The 21,301-nt window shown below is 46.1% G+C and overlaps 2 protein-coding genes across 3 annotated transcripts in view; one reads left to right on the forward strand and one right to left on the reverse strand.

Moving 5' to 3' along the window:
* Nucleotides 1–8,386: 8,386 nt before the first annotated feature.
* SLC22A23 (solute carrier family 22 member 23) overlaps nucleotides 8,387–21,301 on the reverse strand; it is a 109,047-nt gene continuing 96,132 nt past the window's right edge. For both annotated transcript variants that reach the window (XM_083623863.1, XM_083623861.1), the window contains one exon: nucleotides 8,387–8,761. In XM_083623863.1, the coding sequence (XP_083479989.1) occupies nucleotides 8,725–8,761 (37 nt within the window). In that variant the 3' untranslated portion in view covers nucleotides 8,387–8,724. The remainder of the gene's footprint in view (nucleotides 8,762–21,301) is intronic.
* PSMG4 (proteasome assembly chaperone 4) lies at nucleotides 12,111–21,039 on the forward strand. Its single transcript, XM_083624131.1, has 3 exons — nucleotides 12,111–12,366; nucleotides 14,966–15,041; nucleotides 17,310–21,039. Exons 1-3 carry the CDS (start codon nucleotides 12,154–12,156, stop codon nucleotides 17,429–17,431), a joined length of 411 nt encoding a protein of 136 aa, XP_083480257.1. The 5' UTR covers nucleotides 12,111–12,153; the 3' UTR covers nucleotides 17,432–21,039.

Here is a 21,301-nt window from a genome sequence, read left to right on the forward strand (position 1 = left end):
CCGGGAGCTGCTTTTTATACGGGGAGCGCCGATCCCCGCCTTTCTGCAGCCCAAGCCCCACCTACTCCCATTCACAGCTGCCTCCTCGGCTCGGGTGATGTAATGCGCCCAGTAGCTGACGGCGGATGGGGGGGACGGGGGGAGACGACGGATCCGCAGAAGTCCGTCCATCCCCTCTCCCCCACCCTCGGTTGATTTTATTTTTTAATAGAATGCATTCAGACATTTGCTTGGAGGTTTATCATATCGTAATTGCTGACCCATCTCTTCTCTCTCCCTTCGCTTTCTGATATATATACAGTGGTACCTCGGGTTACATACGCTTCAGGTTACAGACTCCACTAACCCAGAAACAGTACCTCGGGTTAAGAACTTTGCTCCAGGATGAGAACAGAAATCGTGCTGGGGGCGCAGCGGCAGCAGGAGGCCCCATTAGCTAAAGTGGTGCTTCAGGTTAAGAACAGTTTCAGGTTAAGAACGGACCTCCGGAACGAATTAAGTACGTAACCAGAGGTACCACTGTACTTAACCCGAGGTACCACTGTACTGTATGTTGGTGTAGCGGGGGTGGGGACACGGAAAGGCAGCTGCCACCCAAAATCAATAAAAATCCCATGCCCTTTTAAAATGTGCTTTTTTGGGGGGCCCTGTTGGGTCGTTGTTTTATTTTTATTATGTATTTTTTTGGTTTTATATCTTTATTTTATTATGTGAACCGCCCGGAGGGCCCCCGTATAGGGCGGTATAATTAATAAAAGTAATTAATAATTTATTAATACAATTAATAAATACAACAACAACAAAATAAATAAAAATATATAGCCAACTGAAGTTCTCCCCCCTCCCCAACAAGAGGCCTGCCCCCTAACAAAAATCCTAGCTACGCCCTGCCCCTCCTTGGCGACGCCCCATGTATTTAAAGGCGGTCGGAAGCTTCAAGTTGAAATGGACCGGAGGAACAGAAACAGCCTCCATCCTCGTCCCTCTCTGTCTCCAGCAGGACTTTCCCCCTGAAATATACTTGGAGTCGAAACACCCCCCCCCCCGACTCTTCTTCTTGTTCTTCTTCTTCTTCTAAAGGATGGAGTGGAGCGGCTTTGTTCTCGACTCCCCCAGTGAGAAAAGATAACGTGATGGGGTCAGGGACAGAGGAGGAAGGGAAGAGAAAAAGAATCTGCTGCGCGCGGGGCTCCGGCATTTGCAGTATTTGCAGCATCCGGCCGCGCCCTCCGGCTCCCCCCCCCCATCCTTTTGTTTCTTAAGAGAAGCCCCCCCGCCCCGCCCTCCGTTTGCAGCTGCCAACGCTGCAAGGTGGCAGGCAGGCAGCGCGCTCGGGCGCGGCCTTTGCTGCAGTTTCTCTCTGCCATCCTTCTCCCCACGTGCTTTCCCCGCCCTACCCCTGTCGAGATCGAGGGCTGGTATGCAAAGGTGCAAGGCCAGGCCACTCTCTCCCCTGCCTGGCTCCCCATTTCTGCAGGCGGAAACACGAGTCTGGGCGTGTTTATTAGCGAGCGAGCCCAGTGGGTGACTTGAATGAGGACGAGTCCCCCTGTTAGCAAGGTGGTGGTGGGAGGAGGAAAGGACCACGGCGCCTTTTAAGCTCTGGAGTCAGATCCACAGCTAAACCTGGGTTGGCACCGGGTGTGGCTGGAAGCAGGCTGGTTCACGTGAACAGAATGAGAAGGAGCTGGTGATACAACTGAACAAAACCCGCAAGGCCCTTTCTCATCCCAGCTACAAGGCTCCAAATAATGTGGAATAAGAAGTTTTAAAAAAGCTGGTTCGGGGACCATAGCCAAATAAGCGCATCGATTCTCTTTGCTCCTTGGATCAAAAGCAAGATACAAGGCAATGCATGCCTTAAAAAATAATAATGATGAATTTAAGACGGATAACTCATCATTAAAGGGTAATGCTGCTTCCAGAACAAATGCAATTCACGCACGAGTCTCAAGAAGATCTTTTGCTCCGTCTGGAGCGTTTTACATGACCTGGGTTAGCTAAACGGCTCACCCAGGATTTCCCTGAGGAGCGATTCAGCTATGTAGATGCATCAGTCTCGTTTGATTTGCAGTGCGATTCGTGGGTATAATTTTATTGCTGATGTTATGTTATTCACCGCCATGGTTTTTATTTTATTTTAATTGATGATGATGATTGCAAATAAGGCTGCAGAAGGTTCTGGGTTCATTTTTAAAGTCTTGTCTGAGGACGCAGCACTTCTTTTCTTCCCAGCCAATAAACACTGTTGCTAATCGGTGTCTTCTCTTTTCCCGTCTACGCCTTGCCCGGTGTTCTAGAGACAATGATGAGGTCAGCTTCCCATCTTCCAGGGAAGAGAGGATACATTTCAAGCTGGCAACGGAGCGGCTTTCGAGCAACGTAATATCGGGAGGGGGTGACTCAGGGCTGCCGGCTGCCTTCTGCCAGATCGTCACTGGGAGGGGAACTCCGCCTTATCCTCTCTTCCTCCCTGCAAAGAGGATGAAACGATCCAAGCCAGGGGGTAACAGTTTGGTATTTGCTCTCTTGCATATTTTGCTGCTGTGCCTGTGGAGGAAGGGAAGACAGAGGGCGTGAATAGTATCACACCATATTCCTCGCAACGCAGCCTGAGTGGCTGGTCGCAGCAGCGCTTTATCTCAAACCTGCTATTAGCAGAGGCAACGCGTTTCATTCTGTTTCTGTGTGCTCAGCAGACAGACAACAACAAGAGCAAGTGGCTAAAAGGAGCAGCTTATTTTCCCCCTTTGTTTTCTAGCCAGCTAGAACTATAACTGTATCACGTTTCGATCTGGCCTGTGTGTTTACTCCGGGGGTGGGGCAGATCCACCGAATTTAATAGCGCTTATTCTCCATTCCCATAAAGCTATCCACCTTACTGAACACAGTGGATCTTCCTTCCGAAGAAACAAGACAAGCGAAACTGCAAATCCAAGATTACGCTTGGGAGTGAAGCCTCACTGAACATAAGTGGAATTGACCTTCAAATAAAATTGGGTGAAATTTAATGCTCCTCGTTACTACTTAAGAAGCCAATTACCAATTCTTATCCCTTGAGTATTCACTATTTTCAATTCTTGGTTATCATTTATAAGATTTATTACCCGCCCTTCTCAAGGAAATCCCAGAGCAAGTTACAACAAAGAGAAAATGCAATTTTGTAGCAGATAAAAGTCCGTATAATCTTAAAACACATAAAGGTAAAAGTAAAGGGACCCCTGACCATTAGGTCCAGTCATGGCTGACTCTGGGATTTCGGCGCTCATCTCGCTTTACTGGCCAAGGGAGCCAGCGTACAGCTTCTGGGTCATGTGGCCAGCATGACTAAGCCGCTTCTGGTGAACCAGAGCAGCGCACGGAAACGCCGTTTACCTTCCCGCCGGAGTGGTGCCTATTTATCTAATTGCACTTTGATGTGCTTTTGAACTGCTAGGTTGGCAGGAGCAGGGACCAAGCAACGGGAGCTCACCCCATCACAGGGATTCGAACCGCCGACACATACAAGCGTTCTAAAATGGAATAGAGCAATATATAATTAAAAAGTGTCAGATATTCAGCTAAACTACCAGGCTGGGTTTTTTTTTTTTTTTTTTTTAAAAAAACACCCTTATATTCCTTTTATAAGTAACACAACTCCCAGACTACAGGATTTCCAAAGAATTTGGAAGAAATTGAAATAAAAATAAAAGTATCAGTATTCAAATTTATTTTAGTCACAGACCAGCATATGATTAAAAAACAACAACAGATAAACTGAACACATAAGACTTAAAACAGGTAAGGGATAAAAAAACTAGTAATTAAAAGGTGATTATATCATGCATACTTAAAAAGATAGAAACAATGACAAAAGATTAAAAGGTTATACCCAGATGGGTGGGGTATAAATAATAATAATAATAATAATAATAATAATAATAATAATAATGAAGGGAGTGTGAAGGAGCACAGCTTCTTGGCTAAAATCAAGTGTAAAAATAAAAGTATTATCAAGAGACACCAACCGGTATGTATAACCTCATGTTTTCCATATTTGTGAGACAAGACTTTGCTGTTTTATTTGCAAAGCAAATCTTTAGACTTGAGCATAGAATTTTGTCAACGATATTCTTTATTCCTTTTCCAAGGAACAGAGTAATCCTGTTTTGCCTTATATAGCTCAACACAGCACTGTCAAATATTGATTATACAGACAGCATAGGATGCTCTCTGCTGCATATGAGCCAATTTTAGTCTATTATTGCGATACACATTTATTCTGTTTGACATGTTTCCTCGAGATATATGAGGGAACCACAGAATAGCCCTCCATGGATATTGTATTTTGCTGCGTCTGAATGTGCTGGGATTCCTGACAAGCTGCCTTTCCAACACATGCACATGTAGGCAGAGGTTTTCCTGTAGGAGAAAGAAAGGGAGGGAATGTCTGAAAGAGCATTTAACCACCCGCAGTCTGAAAGAGAGTTGAGCAAAAGCAGCGCTATACCGCTCTCGTTTGTGTAGGTCGCCTCTTTTAAAAAACTGGACTTTCCAGGCCTGTCATCTTGGTGGCGGCAAGGATCAGCCAAACCCAAAACTGCAGTCCTGGATTCACCACCACTCCCGAAAAGGCTTATTATATAATTAACAGTGCAACTTTGATGACACCCAGAGTTCTTGGCGTCCGTCTGCCTTGAGAGACAATGGAGTGTGCCTCCGGGAGTGAAGTCAAACCACTGGGTTAGCAGCACCAAAGTGGCCTCCCTGGGGCGCAAGTCTGGGCAGCGTGAATGAAGGTCCTGGACTGCCAAGCTAATACGACCCCCTTCTTGGCCTGGCTGATGTGGTCCAAAGGAAAGCAGAGCAAGACGTTTGGCACCAGTTTGGCTGCAGGAATTGCCGGAAGGAGGCGTAGAAGGCGCCATCCAACCATCTTAGGAACTCCACTCCATATTTGTGTAGGGTTTACTCCAGGGGTCAGCAAACCTTTTCAGCAGGGGGCCAGTCCACTGTCCCTCAGACCTTGTGGGGGGCTGGACTATATTTTGAAGAAAAAATAATAATAATGAATGAATTCCTATCCCCACAAATAACCCAGAGATGCATTTTAAATAAAAGGACACATGTAAAAACGCACTGATTCCCAGACCGTCTGTGGGCCAGATTTAGAAGGCGATTGGGCCGGATCCGGCCCCAGGCCCTTAGTTGCCTACCCATGGTTTACGCCTTAGCTTTTTCTTCTCCCAAAGATGTCTTGCAAGGCAGTGCAAGTCCTTCTCCTAGAAGGGCTACCTTCCCAGGTTGACGAGCCCCGTCTGCCCCTCACTTCCTTCTGCAGCATGTGCAGAAACCGCCTTCTTGACTGTTGGACCCACTGATGGTCTTGTCTGCTCAATCTGCTGGAGCCGGTCTTCGCGTGCAGGGGATGTCCCTAACTGCGGGTTTCAAACCCATTGGCTACCTTCACCTAGTTTAGCCGGCCAGTCAAAGCCATTTCCTGGGGTGTGGCTATTGTCACGTGCTGACGGCTCCTAGGAGCTATAGGTAAGAACTGAGTGCAGGATGGGAACCAAAGGTGGACAAACTACCCCAGAAGGAGCACAACGTGTCCCCCCCTCCCCCAACACCCTATACTCCCAACAATCACAGTATTCCTAAGCCAATGCAGCTGTAGTAGGTGGGTTTAATTTTCCGAATGCCGTCAGCAGAGTGACATTTAAAAGATCCTAATTTCCCCCCTATTTCTGGGGGAAGTGACTGGAAACAGAATGTGCTCTTTAAAGGAAACAAACACTAAACACTACTCCCAAATATATGTTGAGAAGATGCACCATCATATTCAATACCGATTTCTTCATTGTTCTTGAAAGAGATATTTCACTGGGTCTTACTGTATACGTAATTTAAACTGATATTGTTTCTCCAATGCACATTTTAAAAATTCCGTTGGGCAATAAATCTTTACGGTTTGCAATTTTTTGTCCCACTTTCCTTTTTCGAGGTCTCCTTTTACTTCCACAGAGACATCCCTCCTTCCTTCATTGAAACTCTTCCCACAGCTCTGACACTCAGTCTGGCCATACAGGCCATCAAATTCCACCTTCTGCAGTTTCCTAGGCAACCAGCCTAGTCTTGGAAACAAACTGCATTTAAAACAGGATCTCTGCCACCCAACACCCTGTAACCTTTTCATTCTTGGCTGCATTCTTCCCTTGCTTAAAAGCAGAGAATATGAAGACTAGCTGCTATGCCAAGAATATAGAATTGTCTTATTTCTCGCATACTTTGAAAAAAGACATCTCTTCGAAAGTTGGCTTAAAATCAACTTACAGACCAAATTAATTTTGCTGCCTTTTCCTCATCACACACATGGCTGCAATACCAGACACAAAGGGGATTGTGTAAATTCCTTTATCCAGGTCAGTCAGAACTGACAGATTCTCTGGACATATATTATAAAAATGGTTTCTGACTTAAGTAATAGCAGTATTACATATGCTGCAACTCATTGAGAGATCTGGAGGGTGACAACATGAGAACGGGCCTTCTCTGCAGTGGCTCCCCACCTGTGGAATGCTCTCCCCAGGGAAGTTCGCCTGGCGCCTTCATTTTACACCTTTAGGAACCAAGTAAAAACATTTTTGTTAAACTAGGCCTTTGGCTGACCTGATGGACATCCTATACCCTTTTAAAATGTGACTCATTGTGTGTGTGTTCTTATTTTGATTTTATATATCGTGATCTTTTCTGTGAACTGCCCTGAGACCTCTGGGTATAGGGCGGTAGATAAATTCAATAAAATAAATAAAAAACCCTGTACTGTACCTACTTACCAGTACCTGGGAGCAAGCCTTACTGAACTCAGCATGACTTGTCTCTGATAGGATAGTGCCATTAGCATTTTATTTCCTTTCCACAGGTTATCTTAGTACCCCTTACAACAGCACTGATCACCAGCTGGAGGAAGGGAGGAACAGGTGCTGAATTCAAAGCAGTCCCCCATTCCCCTCTCCTGACCACAAAACAGGTGACCAGTACATCAAAGATGGCAACAGCCATCATCTGTTGATGGGTGGGTACCGCAAGTGCTGTAACATGTGTAGCCTCCTGATTCTTTGGGTTTAGACAATGACCTCTCTGTAGAAATAGGTTCATTCACAAGACTGAGAAATGTGCCAAAAGTACAACAGCAAGAACTGGTGGGGCTAAGCCAGGGGTCAGCAAACTTTTTCAGCAGGGGGCCGGTCCACTGTCCCTCAGACCTTGTGGGGGACCGGACTATCTATCTATCTATCTATCTATCTATCTATCTATCTATCTATCTATCATCTATCTATCTATCTATCTATCTATCATCTATCTATCATCTATCTCTCTATCTCTATCTATCTATCTATCTATCTATCTATCTATCTATCTATCTATCTATCTATATCTATCTATCTATATCTATCATCTATCTATCTATCTATCATTATCATCTATCATCTATCATCTATCATCTATCATCTATCATCTATCATCTATCATCTATCATCTATCATCTATCTATCTATCTATCTATCTATCTATCTATCTATCTATTGGGGGGGAAATGAATGAATTCCTATGCCCCACAAATAACCCAGAGATGCATTTTAAAGAAAAGCACACCTTCTACTCATGTAAAAACACAATGTTTCCCAGATCATCCACGGGCCGGATTTAGGTGATTGGGCCGGATCCCGCCCCCCGGGCCTTAGTTTGCTACAAGGGTGGCAAGGATAGCCTCCCAAACTTTCTTTTCCAGAATTGACGTCCACTTCCACTTGGTGTGAAGTTCCAGCAAGCCAGGATGAAAAAAGCACTGAGGACTTGCGGGGTCTTTGCTTTATTTAAACATGTGCAAGCAGAGCAAAGTGGAAGCAAACAGGCACCCTACTTACAGCAAGCAGCAGAATCTCAAAAAACAATGGACTCAGCTACTAATTTGCATCCCTCCATTCAAATTGCTCTGCTCCCTTCCCCCAAAGTCCGAAGAGTGACCTTCTCCATGCTCTGCTGAGTATCTCATTCTCAAACCTGAGTTCTCCAGCCATCAGGAGACCAACCCAGCTTAACAGGAATTTTCAGTCAGTAGCTATTAAACTATGTAAATTGCTTTCAACATTTTCCCCTGCGAGGAAAACACGTAGCTGTTTTGGTTTAGTGGTTGGGTCCCCAACTTGGTGCCTGTGGGCAGTACTTTTCTTCTGGAAAAAGGGGGTGCCGGTACTGTGTACCATTGAGTACCCCCATGTGGGGGGGGAAGCACTGCCTATGGGCACTATGGAACCCTCAAATACTCTCCTGGTGTCCCTCGAGACTCCTCGTGCTTTCAAATTTTTAGTTTCGTTCAAAATGAGCTCTCCCTGCTTTTGTTGTATGTTTTTGGTTGGGTCTGAGACAGGTTTTTTTTGCAGGAAGGGGCTCCCTTTTGTCAGCTTTATTTATTAGGGGGAGTGTTGATGTTTTGCCTGGTTTTTTGTGTTTTTGGGGTGGGGGTCTCCCCGGCTTTTTACTTCGGTGAAATAGGTATTTTGTGGTGTCTTTGAGTTTCTTAGACTTCCAAATGTGCCCTGGATATGAGAAGGGCTGGTGACCTCTAGTTTGGACCACTAGCCAGCTAGAAGAGCACCCACAACTCAGGGGTTTACACCCTGTTCTGCAGAGTAGCTTGTTCGCCTCCCATGCCGCTGGACATCTCACACATGCAAGTTGTGTTTATTTTCTCTGCACAAACGTACACAAAGGCACATCCCTGCAATTAAAAAGAAAAAGTCACAATGAACAAGGTGAATTTCTGAACGATGGCAGCCCTCAAAACCACAGCCGCTAGAAAAAGGAGGATGGAGATTGCAGAAATAACTGTTGCTTATTTCTGTTAAGTCTGTGTAGTGCCAATTTTACAAGATTGTTCTTTCAAGCAAGGGTACATCTTTAAATAGACACGTTTCCCCTTTAAATTCAGCACACAGGAACAGAGAAAAAGTTGAATCAGCAACTCCTGGGTGCCTCATTAATATTTATAATGGACAAGAGACCCCAGACAGGAATAAGAAATATTCTCCATCTAGTGGTCAGATGAGGCATCACTCTTCTAGGTCGCTGGTGTGTGTCTGACATTGACACTCTGAGATGTTCCACAGAACCAATCGATTTGTTGCAGATCTCTCTCCCCCCCTTTATTTTTGAAGGAAAGGAAGCAAAGCAGTGGGTGAGTAAGCAAACAGATTATATATATAATCAATTTCATCCTCACATCAACCCTGTGAGGTAGGTTAGGCTGCAAGGTGGTCTGAACTACAGCATGGATAACCTAAGGGTAAAGGTAAAGGCACACCTGACCATTAGGTCCAGTCGTGGCCGACTCTGGGGTTGCGGCGCTCAGCTCGCTTTATTGGCCGAGGGAGCCGGCATACAGCTTCCGGGTAATGTGGCCAGCATGACTAAGCCACTTCTGGCGAATCAGAGCAGCGCACGGAAACGCCGTTTACCTTCCCGCTGGAGTGGTACCTATTTATCTACTTGCACTTTGACGTGCTTTCGAACTGCTAGGTGGGCAGAAGCAGGGACTGAGCAACGGGAGCTCACCCCGTTGCAGGAATTCGAACTGCCGACCTTCTGATCGGCAAGTCCCAGGCTCTGTGGTTTAACCCACAGCGCCACCCGTGTCCCAAACAGACAAATAATCAATTTCATCCTCACATCAACCCTGTGAGGTAGGTTAGGCTGCAAGGTGGTCTGAACTACAGCATGGATAGCCTAAGAGGTCTTAAAAAAGAGAGCCATATTTTGCTAGTTCTTTGATGGGCGATAGCTAATAAAAAAAGGGAGGGGGACCATTCTTTGTGAAAAGCTACTGCCGAGTTACCAGATTAAAGCTGTTATCCTATGCAAATTTTCCAGGAAGTGAGTCTCATTGAACCCAGAACAACTTACTTCCTTGTAAGATCTGAAATCCCGTGCACACTTCCAGCTCACACCTATGCAGCGGATTGTGTAACAAGGCTTAGGTGTATTCTAACTATGTATAGGAAAAGGGCTGTATTTGCACACAGGGGCTTTGCACTTACTAGGGAGTAATCCCATTGAACTGCCATTGAGCTTCTCAGTAAAACAGACTTAGGACAAACTGAAAAACCACAATAGGGTAATACCCTATTAGGGCCAACCAGAATGTCACAAAGTTGTGAGCAGTCTTTTGTGTTCTCCAGTACTTTTCCTTCAGCTCATGAGATGGGTCATTAGGCTTAGTCTAATAAAAAGCATTCAGCTTTGAGTTGTTGTTGCTTTAACTGGACCAACATGACTACCTGTACTGTTTGTGTAATTAGAACTCTGCTGCAAAACACCTTTGGAGATGATGATGATGATGATGATGATAATAATGATGATGATGATTCATTACTTATACACCGCCCATCTGACTGGGTTGCCCCAGCCACTCTGGGCAGCTTCCAACAGAATATAAAAACATAACGAAACACCAGACATTTAAAACTTTCCATACAGGGTTATGTTCAGATGATCTCATTGCATAAAATAATGCAGTGCACACACCCCTCAGCCAGCACAGTCAGAACCACAGTTTAGACCTTCCTGTGAACATTTAACTACTGGATTTGCATCTAGTCCAGACACTTAGGAAATCTATGATCTCATCTTCATGTTTTGCTTAGCAGGTATATCCTGGAAAGAGAGTTATATGCAACTCGAAGCTTGCACCTGAACTTTAGCAAGTCCATAAAGCCTATGACACAAACACACTTTCTTCCCTTGTTTTTGGAGACCTCACATGGTTGCAAGCCTCAACCCCCCCTCCCCCACTGGAAATAATAATAGTAATAATTTTATTATTTGTACCCCGCCCATCTGACTGGGTAGCCCCAGCCACTCTGGGTGGCTTCCAGCACATAACAATCTGACCCAAGTCACAATAACTTTAAAATAAACAACTTTTATCAAATAAAGCAGAGACGCACAACCTGCAGCCCTCCAGATGTTTATGGACTATAACTCCCATCAGCCCCAGCCAGCATAGCCAGTGATCAGGGATAATGGGAGATGTAGTCCAATAACATCTGGAGGGTGTCAGGTTGTGCACCCCTAAAATAAAGCAATATTCAATAATCCAGTGCTTTTTTCTCGGTGGGGGGGCAGACACAGGGGTACGCATACCCCTAAACATTTTATGAATCTTTGTACTTTTGTCCACGTACTGTATTTATTTTCCCTACTTTGAACTATAAAATGGTGATTTTTCTGGAGTCAAAATTAGAGTATTCCTGAATATATATATATAGCACTGCAATAATCCATTAGGATATACAGTGGTACCTCGGGTTAAGTACTTAATTCGTTCCGGAGGTCCGTTTTTAACATGAAACTGTTCTTAACCTGAAGCACCACTTTAGTTAATGGGGCCTCCCGCTGCTGCCGCGCCACCGGAGCACAATTTCTGTTCTCATCCTGAAGCAAAGTTCTTAACCTGAAGCACTATTTCTGGGTTAGCGGAGTCTGTAACCTGAAGCATCTGTAACCTGAAGGGTATGTAACACGAGGTACCACTGTAATAGTAAAAGTCAGTGCCGGATGTATGTATAAGCTAAACAAGCTATAGGTTAGGGCCCCACTCTCTTGGGGGCCCCACAAAAATTTAAAGGAACAAAACCTGGATGTACATTTCCAAAATATAAGATAAAAAAACAAATCACATAAAACCTACACACAGTGTTTTATGTTGTGTATGGACCTGTTAGGCCCATAAATTACCATGCAGCATATATTCAACACAAAAAACAGGGACAATTTGCTGTTGACAAAGGACAGCTGGACATATAAAGGGCCCCATTGCCTTCAGTAGCATAGGGCCGCATCAAACCCAAATCCAGCCCTGTAAACAGTGAATACTTTTTAGCTCCCATTATCCCGGCCTTCCGACAAAAGGAAAGGAGGTTGGGCTTGATCTCCTCTCTAAAAACAGCCGCCCTTCAGCGCCGTCTGAACGGGCACACATATATATATAAAAGGGGAGTCGAGCCCAACTTGGCCGCCTTTGACAAACTGAAAGTGAAAAGCCTGCCGGAAGGGCTCGGGGATCGCTTGCTTTGGCCTGCCTGCGGCGGCGGCGGCGGCGGCTGAACTGCAGCAATGGAGGAGCTGGCGGAACCGGGCGAAGAGGCCGCCGAGCCGGTCTCGGCTATGGGGGCGGCGGGCGAGCGGATCTCGGTGCACAACTTCTGCGGGCGCCTGTCGGAGCAGCTGGTGCACTTCCACGCCATGCGCCTGCGGGATTCGCTCTTCCTCTGGGTCGGGGAAGAGCCCCAACTCGGCAACCTGGCCGTGGCCATGTGCACCCCGCGCGTGAGTCCTCTCTCTCGGATGCTCTGAACCCCGGTGTTGGAAGAGGGGGGGCGGGGGGGCCGGGGAAGATGCGCTGCTTGCAACTTCACATTTCCCCGTCGCGGATCGGTGGCGCATGCACAAAAGACTTGAGGAATGGAGGTTATTCCCCTTCTTTTATTGTCCATTCCGGGTCGCCCAGCCCCTGCCGCACTGTCCTTTTTCTCTTGGCAGGTCAAGATGAGGTGACAGCAAAGGTTGCAAGGTTTTTAGCTGGGGCAATCAGAATCAGACCCACTATTTGACTATGGATTCAGACCCCCTCAAATGTATTTTATATAATGTGACTTTTTAGTTCTATTCTTTGTATATCGCATTGTTATGGCTGATGCGATTAAATATTCGTTCCTTCCTTCCTTCCCACGTCCCGCCGTCGCACCACTGGCCTCCCTCTTTGCAGGCTGGAGACGGAAAGGGAGCCATGGTGCAGCCCAATTTGGAGAGTGCGCGCCCGGATAAAAGCCTCCCCGGGCTCAAATCGGACTTCTCCCTCTCTCCGGAGAAGCATGCAGAGGCTTTGATGATGATGATGTCCGCAACCATCGGAGAATTCTCCTTATAGGATCAGTTAATGGGAGTGTTTTAAGATCGGGAAAGCGCAGCTGCTGACACATTAGACATTTAAAGCAGATGACGCTTCCACGTACCGCAAAGGATCCTGGGAGCTGTAGTTTACCCTTTCAGAGGGAAAATTCCTAGCACTGTTAACAAACTAGAGAGCGCAGCACAGTTAACAAACTATAGTGTTCCTTTGGGGAAAGACAGGTGCTGTAAATGCATGGGGTGTTTGCAAATTTATTAAGGTATAAGTTTTCCTGGTTCATGGTCCACTTCATTATACACATACACACACACACACACACACACACACACACACACACACATATATACACAGTGCTATTTTTTTTTTAAAAAAAGTTTAGGGGTACTCTCATTTTCCAACAGTGGTACCTCGGGTTACATACGCTTCAGGTTACATACACTTCAGGTTACAGACCCCGCTAACCCAGAATTAGTGCTTCAGGTTAAGAACTTTGCTTCAGGATGAGAACAGAAATCGTGCAGCAGCGGCAGCGGGAGGCCCCATTAGCTAAAGTGGTGCTTCAGGTTAAGAACAGTTTCAGGTTAAGTACAGACCTCTGGAACGAATTAAGTACTTAACCTGAGGTACCACTGTACTCATATTGAAACACTGTCCCTCAATGAGACCAAACTTAGATTCACAAGATGTTTAAGGGTATGCGTACCGCTGCGTCCCCCCAGAAAAAAGCACTGTACACACACACACACACAGAGTGAGCTGTGGGACCTGCAGGATGTAGGGGAGGTGAGAGCGATATGAAATGCAAAAAGAACAAGGAGCTTTTGCAACAGCATGGCTCCCCTTCCCTTTCTTAGATGTGTAATGGCTTGTGCCTTTCACCGTATTTGAAGGCAGATTCATTTCCTGGGTCCAGTCAGACACCCTTAGCTAGTTTGCAGGTGAAGTTTGCTTGAGTGGTTCTTCCGCAAGTTTCTCTTCTGACATTACAGGGTCAATTACAAGCAAGTGCATCTCTCTCTCTCTCTCTCTCTCTCTCTCTCTCTCTCTCTCTGGCTAATGTGGGAGCCACAGGCCTTTTTCTGTTCCTCTGGAGCTCTGCTTATTTTGAATTCTGCTTGCTGAGCTTCCCTTAAGTAGGATACGAAGCAAAATACTCCGTAGCCAGGGAGTGAATGAGTCCTTCTCCGGCTAATCTTGAACAGGTTTGTGTGACGGGTGTAGCACAGAAGGGACATAACTCCAGCCCAAAAGGGATATTGTGGTGCTGCTGTTGGATTCTGGTTAATGATATATAGCAGGTATCATCAGCCTTTTCAGACACAGGACCCAACTTTAACCTAAACATGCACCTGGGGCCCTGCTTCTTATTTGCATGGTGGTAGTGCTCCTGTTATGACACACCTTAGATCAAGCTGCAAGCCACTGGTTGAAGACCAGGGATGTATTATAAGGTAAAGGGACCCCTGACCATTAGGTCCAGTCGTGGCCGACTCTGGGGTTGCGGCGCTCATCTCGCTTTATTGACCGAGGGAGCTGGTGTACAGCTTCCAGGTCATGTGGCCAGCATGACTAAGCCGCTTCTGGAGAACCAGAGCAGCACACGGAAACGCCATTTACCTTCCTGCCGGACTGGTACCTATTTATCTACTTGCACTTTGACGTGCTTTTGAACTGCTAGGTTGGCAGGAGCTGGGACTGAGCAACGGGATCTCAACCCGCAGCAGCGCTGAGTAAAATGCTTCTGTATACCTCCCTCCAAAACCAGGCTTGGTTTCTCTGCTAGCTGGACCTCAGTAATCGGACAGACTTTTAAAGTTGTCTTGTGCAGCTGTTTAAGAAGCATGGAAACGTTTTTCTAGGCCAGGCTCTGATGGCTCTACTTGTGTCTGTGATCTGTTTTAAATTGCCATGACCCAAGTATCTCTTGTGCTCTCTCTCGTATCTTTATGAGATAAGAAGAGAGTCACTTCTGGAGGATGGAGAAAAACTCACCACACCTTTTTGCTTTCTTTCCAGGACTCCATTCCAGCGTCTACCTTACTCTTCGGCGACTCCTCCAACAGCACCTCCAATTCACTAGCCCAAAAATTAGGTACGTAATTGTGTGCACCTTTAAACCTGCCGTGGTCTGGCTGGATGCAGAGGACTGGTGGGAGGCACCAGCCGGGGAACCCCCCTAAGGGAAAAAGGCTTAGAGCCTGGAGATTGGTGGTGGGTCAGAGGGAGAAGACTGGGAGCAGGAGGAAGTGTTGGAAGCTGAAGAGGTAACAGGGCTTAGTGAGCTGGGAGAGTCTGAGGCAGAGAGAGGTCCAGAATCAGAGGCAGAGGCGGAAGCAGGACAGGAGGGAAGCCAAGAGGCAAAGATGAGTCTGGCTGGAGTCATGTGTCTCCCCTCTTGCAGTAACCAGCTCCACTCTCTGTCCCCCTGCCCCTGGTCCACCAGAACCAGGAGAGGCACGAAGGTGGAGAAGTTAGCTTCACGCAGGCAGTCTCAGATTGCTTGGGTAGGAGCTGTGGAAAGGCGGGGGGACCCTTAATCTCCGCAACTGCCACATAGGGGCAAGCCCTTCTGAGAAGAGTTGCTGTGCTCATTAGGCCTGGCACTCCTGAGCAGACCTTGCATCCCTGAATAAAGAGTTAATTCCACTTACTCAGTGTGATTTATTGCTGGCCTGCCCCTGACACATGAGCAGGGAGCTGCAGGCGTGGAGGTCAAATGTGCCCCCCCCGGCCTCCCTAGGGACTCTTCGCAGGCATGCACCCTCTGCCTAGGTCTCACCCTTCACCAGCTCTGCTTTTCAACCGCCTTGAGTATATTTGTCTGGCTGGAATGGGTCTTTGGACTCTGGTTATGCTTCTTGCTTGCCTAGATGGAGGATATAGAGGGGTATGTGTCGAAACGATTTTACTGTCCAAAGCTTAACATTTATATCCATTGCTCCATCCACTTTAGGGACGCGGGTGGCGCTGTGGGTTAAACCACAGAGCCTAGCACTTGCCGATCAGAAGGTCAGTGGTTCGAATCCCCGCGACGGGGTGAGCTCCCGTTGCTCGGTCCCTGCTTCTGCAAACCTAGCAGTTTGAAAGCACGTCAAAGTGCAAGTAGATAAATAAGTACCGCTCTGGCGGGAAGGTAAACGGCGTTTCCTTGCGCTGCTCTGGTTCGCCAGAAGCGGCTTAGTCATGCTGGCCACATGACCCGGAAGTTGTACGCTGGCTCCTTCGGCCAATAAAGCGAGATGAGCGCTGCAACCCCAGAGTCGGTCACGACTGGACCTAATGGTCAGGGGTCCCTTTACACTTTTGGCACAGGGATGTGGTCCCCAGAAGGGACTGTGTCCCTCAGGCTAGGAGCACAATCGAAGAGAAATAAGCCTATGGCAGTGTAGGGCTCTTTTTAAAACATCGTATTCATTCTGAGTTATGCAGATAGTTTGGGGTGTATGGGGTGTTAAGGGAAGGGTGGGGTAGTACCTCTGGTGGGAGACACGTCATGCTCCTTCTGGGGTAGTTTGCCCACCTTTGGTCCCCATCCTGCACTCAGCTCTCACCCGTGGCTCTGAGAAGCTGTCAGCATGCGACAGTGGACACTCCCAGGAAATAGCTTTGACTGTCCAGCTAAACCTGGTGAGGGCAGCCGATGGATCTCAAACCTTCGGCGAGTTAGGGACATCCCCTGCATGCGAAGACAGGCTCCTGCAAATTGAGTGGATGAGACCAATATTGTGTCCCAACCGTCAAGAAGGCAGTTTCTGCACGTGCTGTAGAGGGAAGCGAGGGGCAGATCCACCTGGGAAGGTAGCCATCTAGGAGAAGGAAAACTCTTGATGCTAAACCTCTGCTGCCTTGCAAGACATCTTTGGGAGAAGAAAAGGCGAAGAAGTAAACCCTACACAAATCGGGAGTGGAGTCCCTAAGATGGTTGGATGGCGCCTTACACGCCTCCTTCCGACAACTCTTGCAGCCAAGCTGGTGCCAAATGTATTGTTCTTCTTTCCTTTGGACCACATCAGTAAGGACAAGAGAGAAGTATTGTCTCCTGGGCAGCCCAGGACCTCCATATATACATGCGCCCCAGGGAGGTCACTTTGGTGCTGCTAACACAGCGGTTTGACCTCACCTCTTGAGACAGTAGGATGCCCCATCAATGCAGGTAGCTTACTTCAGATACCATTAGATTATTTTCTCTCCTCTTCCCCTTAAAAATTGCTGACCCTCCTGTGGGATTTGAACTGCTCTGGTCCATGGGGTCACAAAGAGTCGGACACGACTAAACAAAAAAATAATGTATTTTTCATTACTGCTGCAACATTAGCTCCTTCGTTTTTTTGCTCAGTCTTTGCATCTGTTTTTCTTTCAGCCAGCAAGACGAAAAAGCAGATTTTTGTCAGCTATAATATTCAAAATACAGACAGCAGCTTCACGCTACTTGTGGAAAACCGAATCAAGGAGGAAATGACAATATTTCCAGACAAGTTTTAGCTTTGCATCATTGTGGCCTGCCTGCATTTTTGTTTCTGTGTTTTTTGTTTGTTTGTTTTTAAAATAATGAATGGGATGACATGCTTTTTTTCCCCGTCACTGAGTGAACTTTTGTAGACATGCATTTGCTTTTTGTACCAGTCCTAGAAGCTGTAAAGTTTGGCTGAGGGTGCCATCTACTGGATGTGCTGGAAATTACACACATAACACAATCTCTGTGTTCTTCCCATTATGGCTTCCTTCTCGCTTCTAGTGTATTATGAGGCTAACTTGTTCCAGGACAGTACCACTTCAACCATGGGGGACTCAGGAAACCCAGTTATCTTGAGAAAAAACAAATCCCTTCCTATCAAAAACCACATGGCAAGGAGAAGGGCTGACTGCCAGTTTCCTCTGTGCAAGGAGGTACCGCATTTTATTGTAGGGAGAACGTTCAATCATGTGAGCCTCCCCTGCAGTCTTAAATGGTATGGCCTATAACAGGTTTCCTGCTTCATCTGCATTTGTTGCAGCCGAGAAACAGCACTGTCTTAATAGGGAAGGAGTAAATATATTGAGTTGCATCTGTAAGAGGAAGTACTGCTAGCATGAATCTAGTGGAGTCATTTAGTGCTTCTTGCTGTGATTCTGTTAACAAGTTCCCTATTCTTTGTGGGTTTTGTTTTGTTTTTAAATGAGAGGGCGGTAATCTTGGAGCTACTACGGCATCTGGGTATTAATAAAATGAAGTCCATAGGCACCAGGTCTAGGGGGCCTTGGGTGCCAGAACACCCACAATTTTTTGGGGGGGGGTGTGTGCTTAGCACCTCATATGTGATGCACCTTAGCACCTCATACACAAGTTCCGGTTTCTTTTTCTTTTTTTAAACCATTTATGTTGATTTTCCAATAAGAAACATCCAATTAATATATCCAATCATAATACTTCAATTAAAATAAAAAACTAAAATAAAAAAGACCAAATTATAATTATTAATTTTTCGGAACGCCCCACGGTCTGGATCTCTGAAGCAAATCTCCACATCTTAGTCCTGCTTCTCCTCGTTTTTTCCATATTTTCCACATCTCGATTTTAACGCTTCATAATTCTTTGTCCCTGCGAGTTCCGGCTTCTACTGGAAGTCATGTCGGAACCCCAACGCGATCTCCCAGAGGACGTCAGAGGCCCTGCCAGGCCTCTGAATGCAACTTCTGGTAGAAACCGTAAGTCGTTTGGGAGGCCTCACAAGACCTCGGACATAACCTCTGAGAGACCCTGCAAGGCCTTGTAAGTGATGCTGCGCCGCCACGTAATGTCATGATGTCACGACACGTCCCGGGCGCCATTGGGCACCCAGAACCCGGGGCCCAAGTCAGTGCCCCTGACGAAGGTAAATCTGAAGCATGTATTTGGAGAGATGCTTCAAATGCACCTCTAGCCTAATGGCCTGTAGTTGGACTACGACTTCCACCAGCTGCTGCCATCATAGCCAGTGGCCAAGGATGGTGGGAACTGTAGTCCCAGGTACAGCTAGAGGTCAGCAGGTTGAGGGGGGAAGGCTGCTTTAAATAAATGGATAATGCAAGAAGTGCATAGCCCAAAGGGGAAGTTCTCCTGTGTGAGCATGGATGCAGGAGAAGAGCTTAATGAGATACTAGTCATGAAGACTAAGGCTCTCCCGGTTTGAAAAGTTTAACAGGTTGCCATTTCTCAGTGATGGCAGTGCCTTATGGCTCTGATAGGAACATGAGAAGTTGCCTTACGACCAATTCAAGCCGTGGGGCCAATCTAGCTCAGTATTGTGTTCAGTGCCTGGCTGTGGGTTCTTAGACTAGATCCCTTTCCCAGACATATCCCTGAAATGCTGGAGACTGGATCAGGGTTGCATGTACTCGGTTAGTGAGCTGGAACACTTAAAACTGATGGGATGGATCCAGTGGAGAGCAGGTCTTACTGTGTGACATGATTTTTTATGTTTTAACACACTTTTATGGATGCCTGTAAGCTGCCTTGACACTAGACACAGGTATATTTAAATCTTTCAGTTAATAATAATAATAATCAGGTACCTGCCTAAAGGAGCTCTTGAGCAGAGAGGTTGATAGTGTACCACTGGCAAGACAGACGAGTGTGGGGTTTTTTTTCTAATGGGGCAATGTCTTTTATTCCTGTTCGTTTACATACAAAGTTGTTCAGCAGGTACAACAGATGTGACATCATGCAGACATTTAGCTTTTAAGACAGTTCTTCAGTAGTTGACTTTTAAGCTTGTGCTATGAAGCACCACCAAACCACCCGTGATTTATTTTAATAAAAAAAGAACAACAGTAGAGTAACAACGATAAGTTAGTAGAATTTCATCAAACTGAGGGAAAGGGGGAGGAAATCTCACCCACTACAGACATAAGCACACTACTCCATTCTCAAGAAAATGTTTTCGCACAGTACATTTAAAAATGAGGTTTTGTTAACATTTTTTTTATAAATTAAGTGTGGAAGATCTGCCACGCTTAACTGGTTTCTTTCTGTCCCAGCTACAGATGCAACTTGACATCACATTCAGAATTCATTATAATGGCACTTCTTAATTTGGTGATTCCCCCCCCCCCCCACTTTATTTGGCTTTCAGAACTGGCAACATAAATGAAATACTTCCAATTAGTAATAATAAAGCAGCCTGTATCTCAAAACATCCCCGTCTCATATAGGGGATGCATCATTATAACTGCATTCTACCCCATCTTTATAGAGTTTTGGTAACAGAAATGGATACAGAAAACCTAAATAAATAAATAAAAACCAGTCCTGATTAATGCTATTAAAATGGGTTTTAAGTAAAATATTTCAGTGCTAAATTTAAAAATGAAAAAGCTAGACAAACTGACCAATCTTGGCTCATAGAAAAATGGGGAAATGACTGAAGTCTAGACAGTGGTACCTTGGTTGTCGAACTTAATCCGTTTCGGGAGTCTGTTCCTGCACTCAAGTGGAAGCTGTGGAAGCAGTGTCGGACGTTTGGCTTCCAAATAACATTCGAAAACCGGGATACTTCTGGGTTTTCGGCGTTCGGGAGCCAAAATGTACGTGTACTAAAGCGTTTGAGAGCCAAGGTATGACGGTAGTTGATTACTAGTGCTTTCCCTATTAGGATGAACGCAAAGTGAGGTTTCTGTTATCTTCAGACCTGGCAACTACTTGAGGTTTCTTAACTGGGATGACTGGCTGCCTTGGTTCTTGACCTCCACTCTATGGGTTTCTATGAAGAGTACTGAATGTTATGTGTCCATCTAGAATCACCTGGCAATCAACAACTTTAAGTCATCATCCTGCAGCAACCATGGGTCTTTAGCCAGCCTGTGTGCCAAAGCTGGTCTTTAAGTTGCATTGCTATATGCTGAATCAGCCTTTGGTACAGCCTCATTGACATGTTTAGTATGGCTTGTGGTAGCATAGTGGAAACTGACCTGAGCACAAGATGTCCTCAAGCACTCAGCTCCTTCACCTCAGTCACAGCTAGAAGTCAGTAGAGGCGACTGAAAACCACAACTGCTACAGGCTGAGGCTGCAGTGGCTGCTACAGTCTTCCTTTTCCCATGAACTTTCCCCTTGTGTTTACCAGCGGGGGGGGGGGGGGACATGGCACCAGATATCTGGCCACTGTCAAATTATTACTTTTAATGGAGTCATCACTGACTCTGTGGACTATCTGAACAAGGAACAAACAGCAAACACTACCAATGAAGGCATGGTTGCATGATCTGGTTCCCTCTCACATATGAGGGCGATCTTTGAACAGCCTTTTTTCTGCTAAGGAAGAACTGACCAGGACCAGCCTGGAGGTAGAAGATTGTTTTTAAGCAGAGATGAAGATGGTGCAACAGAGGATGCTT

The sequence above is a fragment of the Podarcis filfolensis genome (assembly GCF_964270895.1).
Source record: "Podarcis filfolensis genome assembly, chromosome: 7".
Classification (NCBI taxonomy): Eukaryota; Metazoa; Chordata; class Lepidosauria; order Squamata; family Lacertidae; genus Podarcis; species Podarcis filfolensis.

Excerpts from the sequence above, each read along its gene's own strand:
- PSMG4 (XM_083624131.1), top strand. The coding sequence starts at position 12,154 with ATGGAGGAGCTGGCGGAACCGGGCGAAGAGGCCGCCGAGCCGGTCTCG. Across the intron at positions 12,367-14,965 it reads TGGCCATGTGCACCCCGCGC|GACTCCATTCCAGCGTCTAC; the intron begins GTGAGTCCTCTC and ends CTTTCTTTCCAG. Across the intron at positions 15,042-17,309 it reads TTCACTAGCCCAAAAATTAG|CCAGCAAGACGAAAAAGCAG; the intron begins GTACGTAATTGT and ends TTTTTCTTTCAG.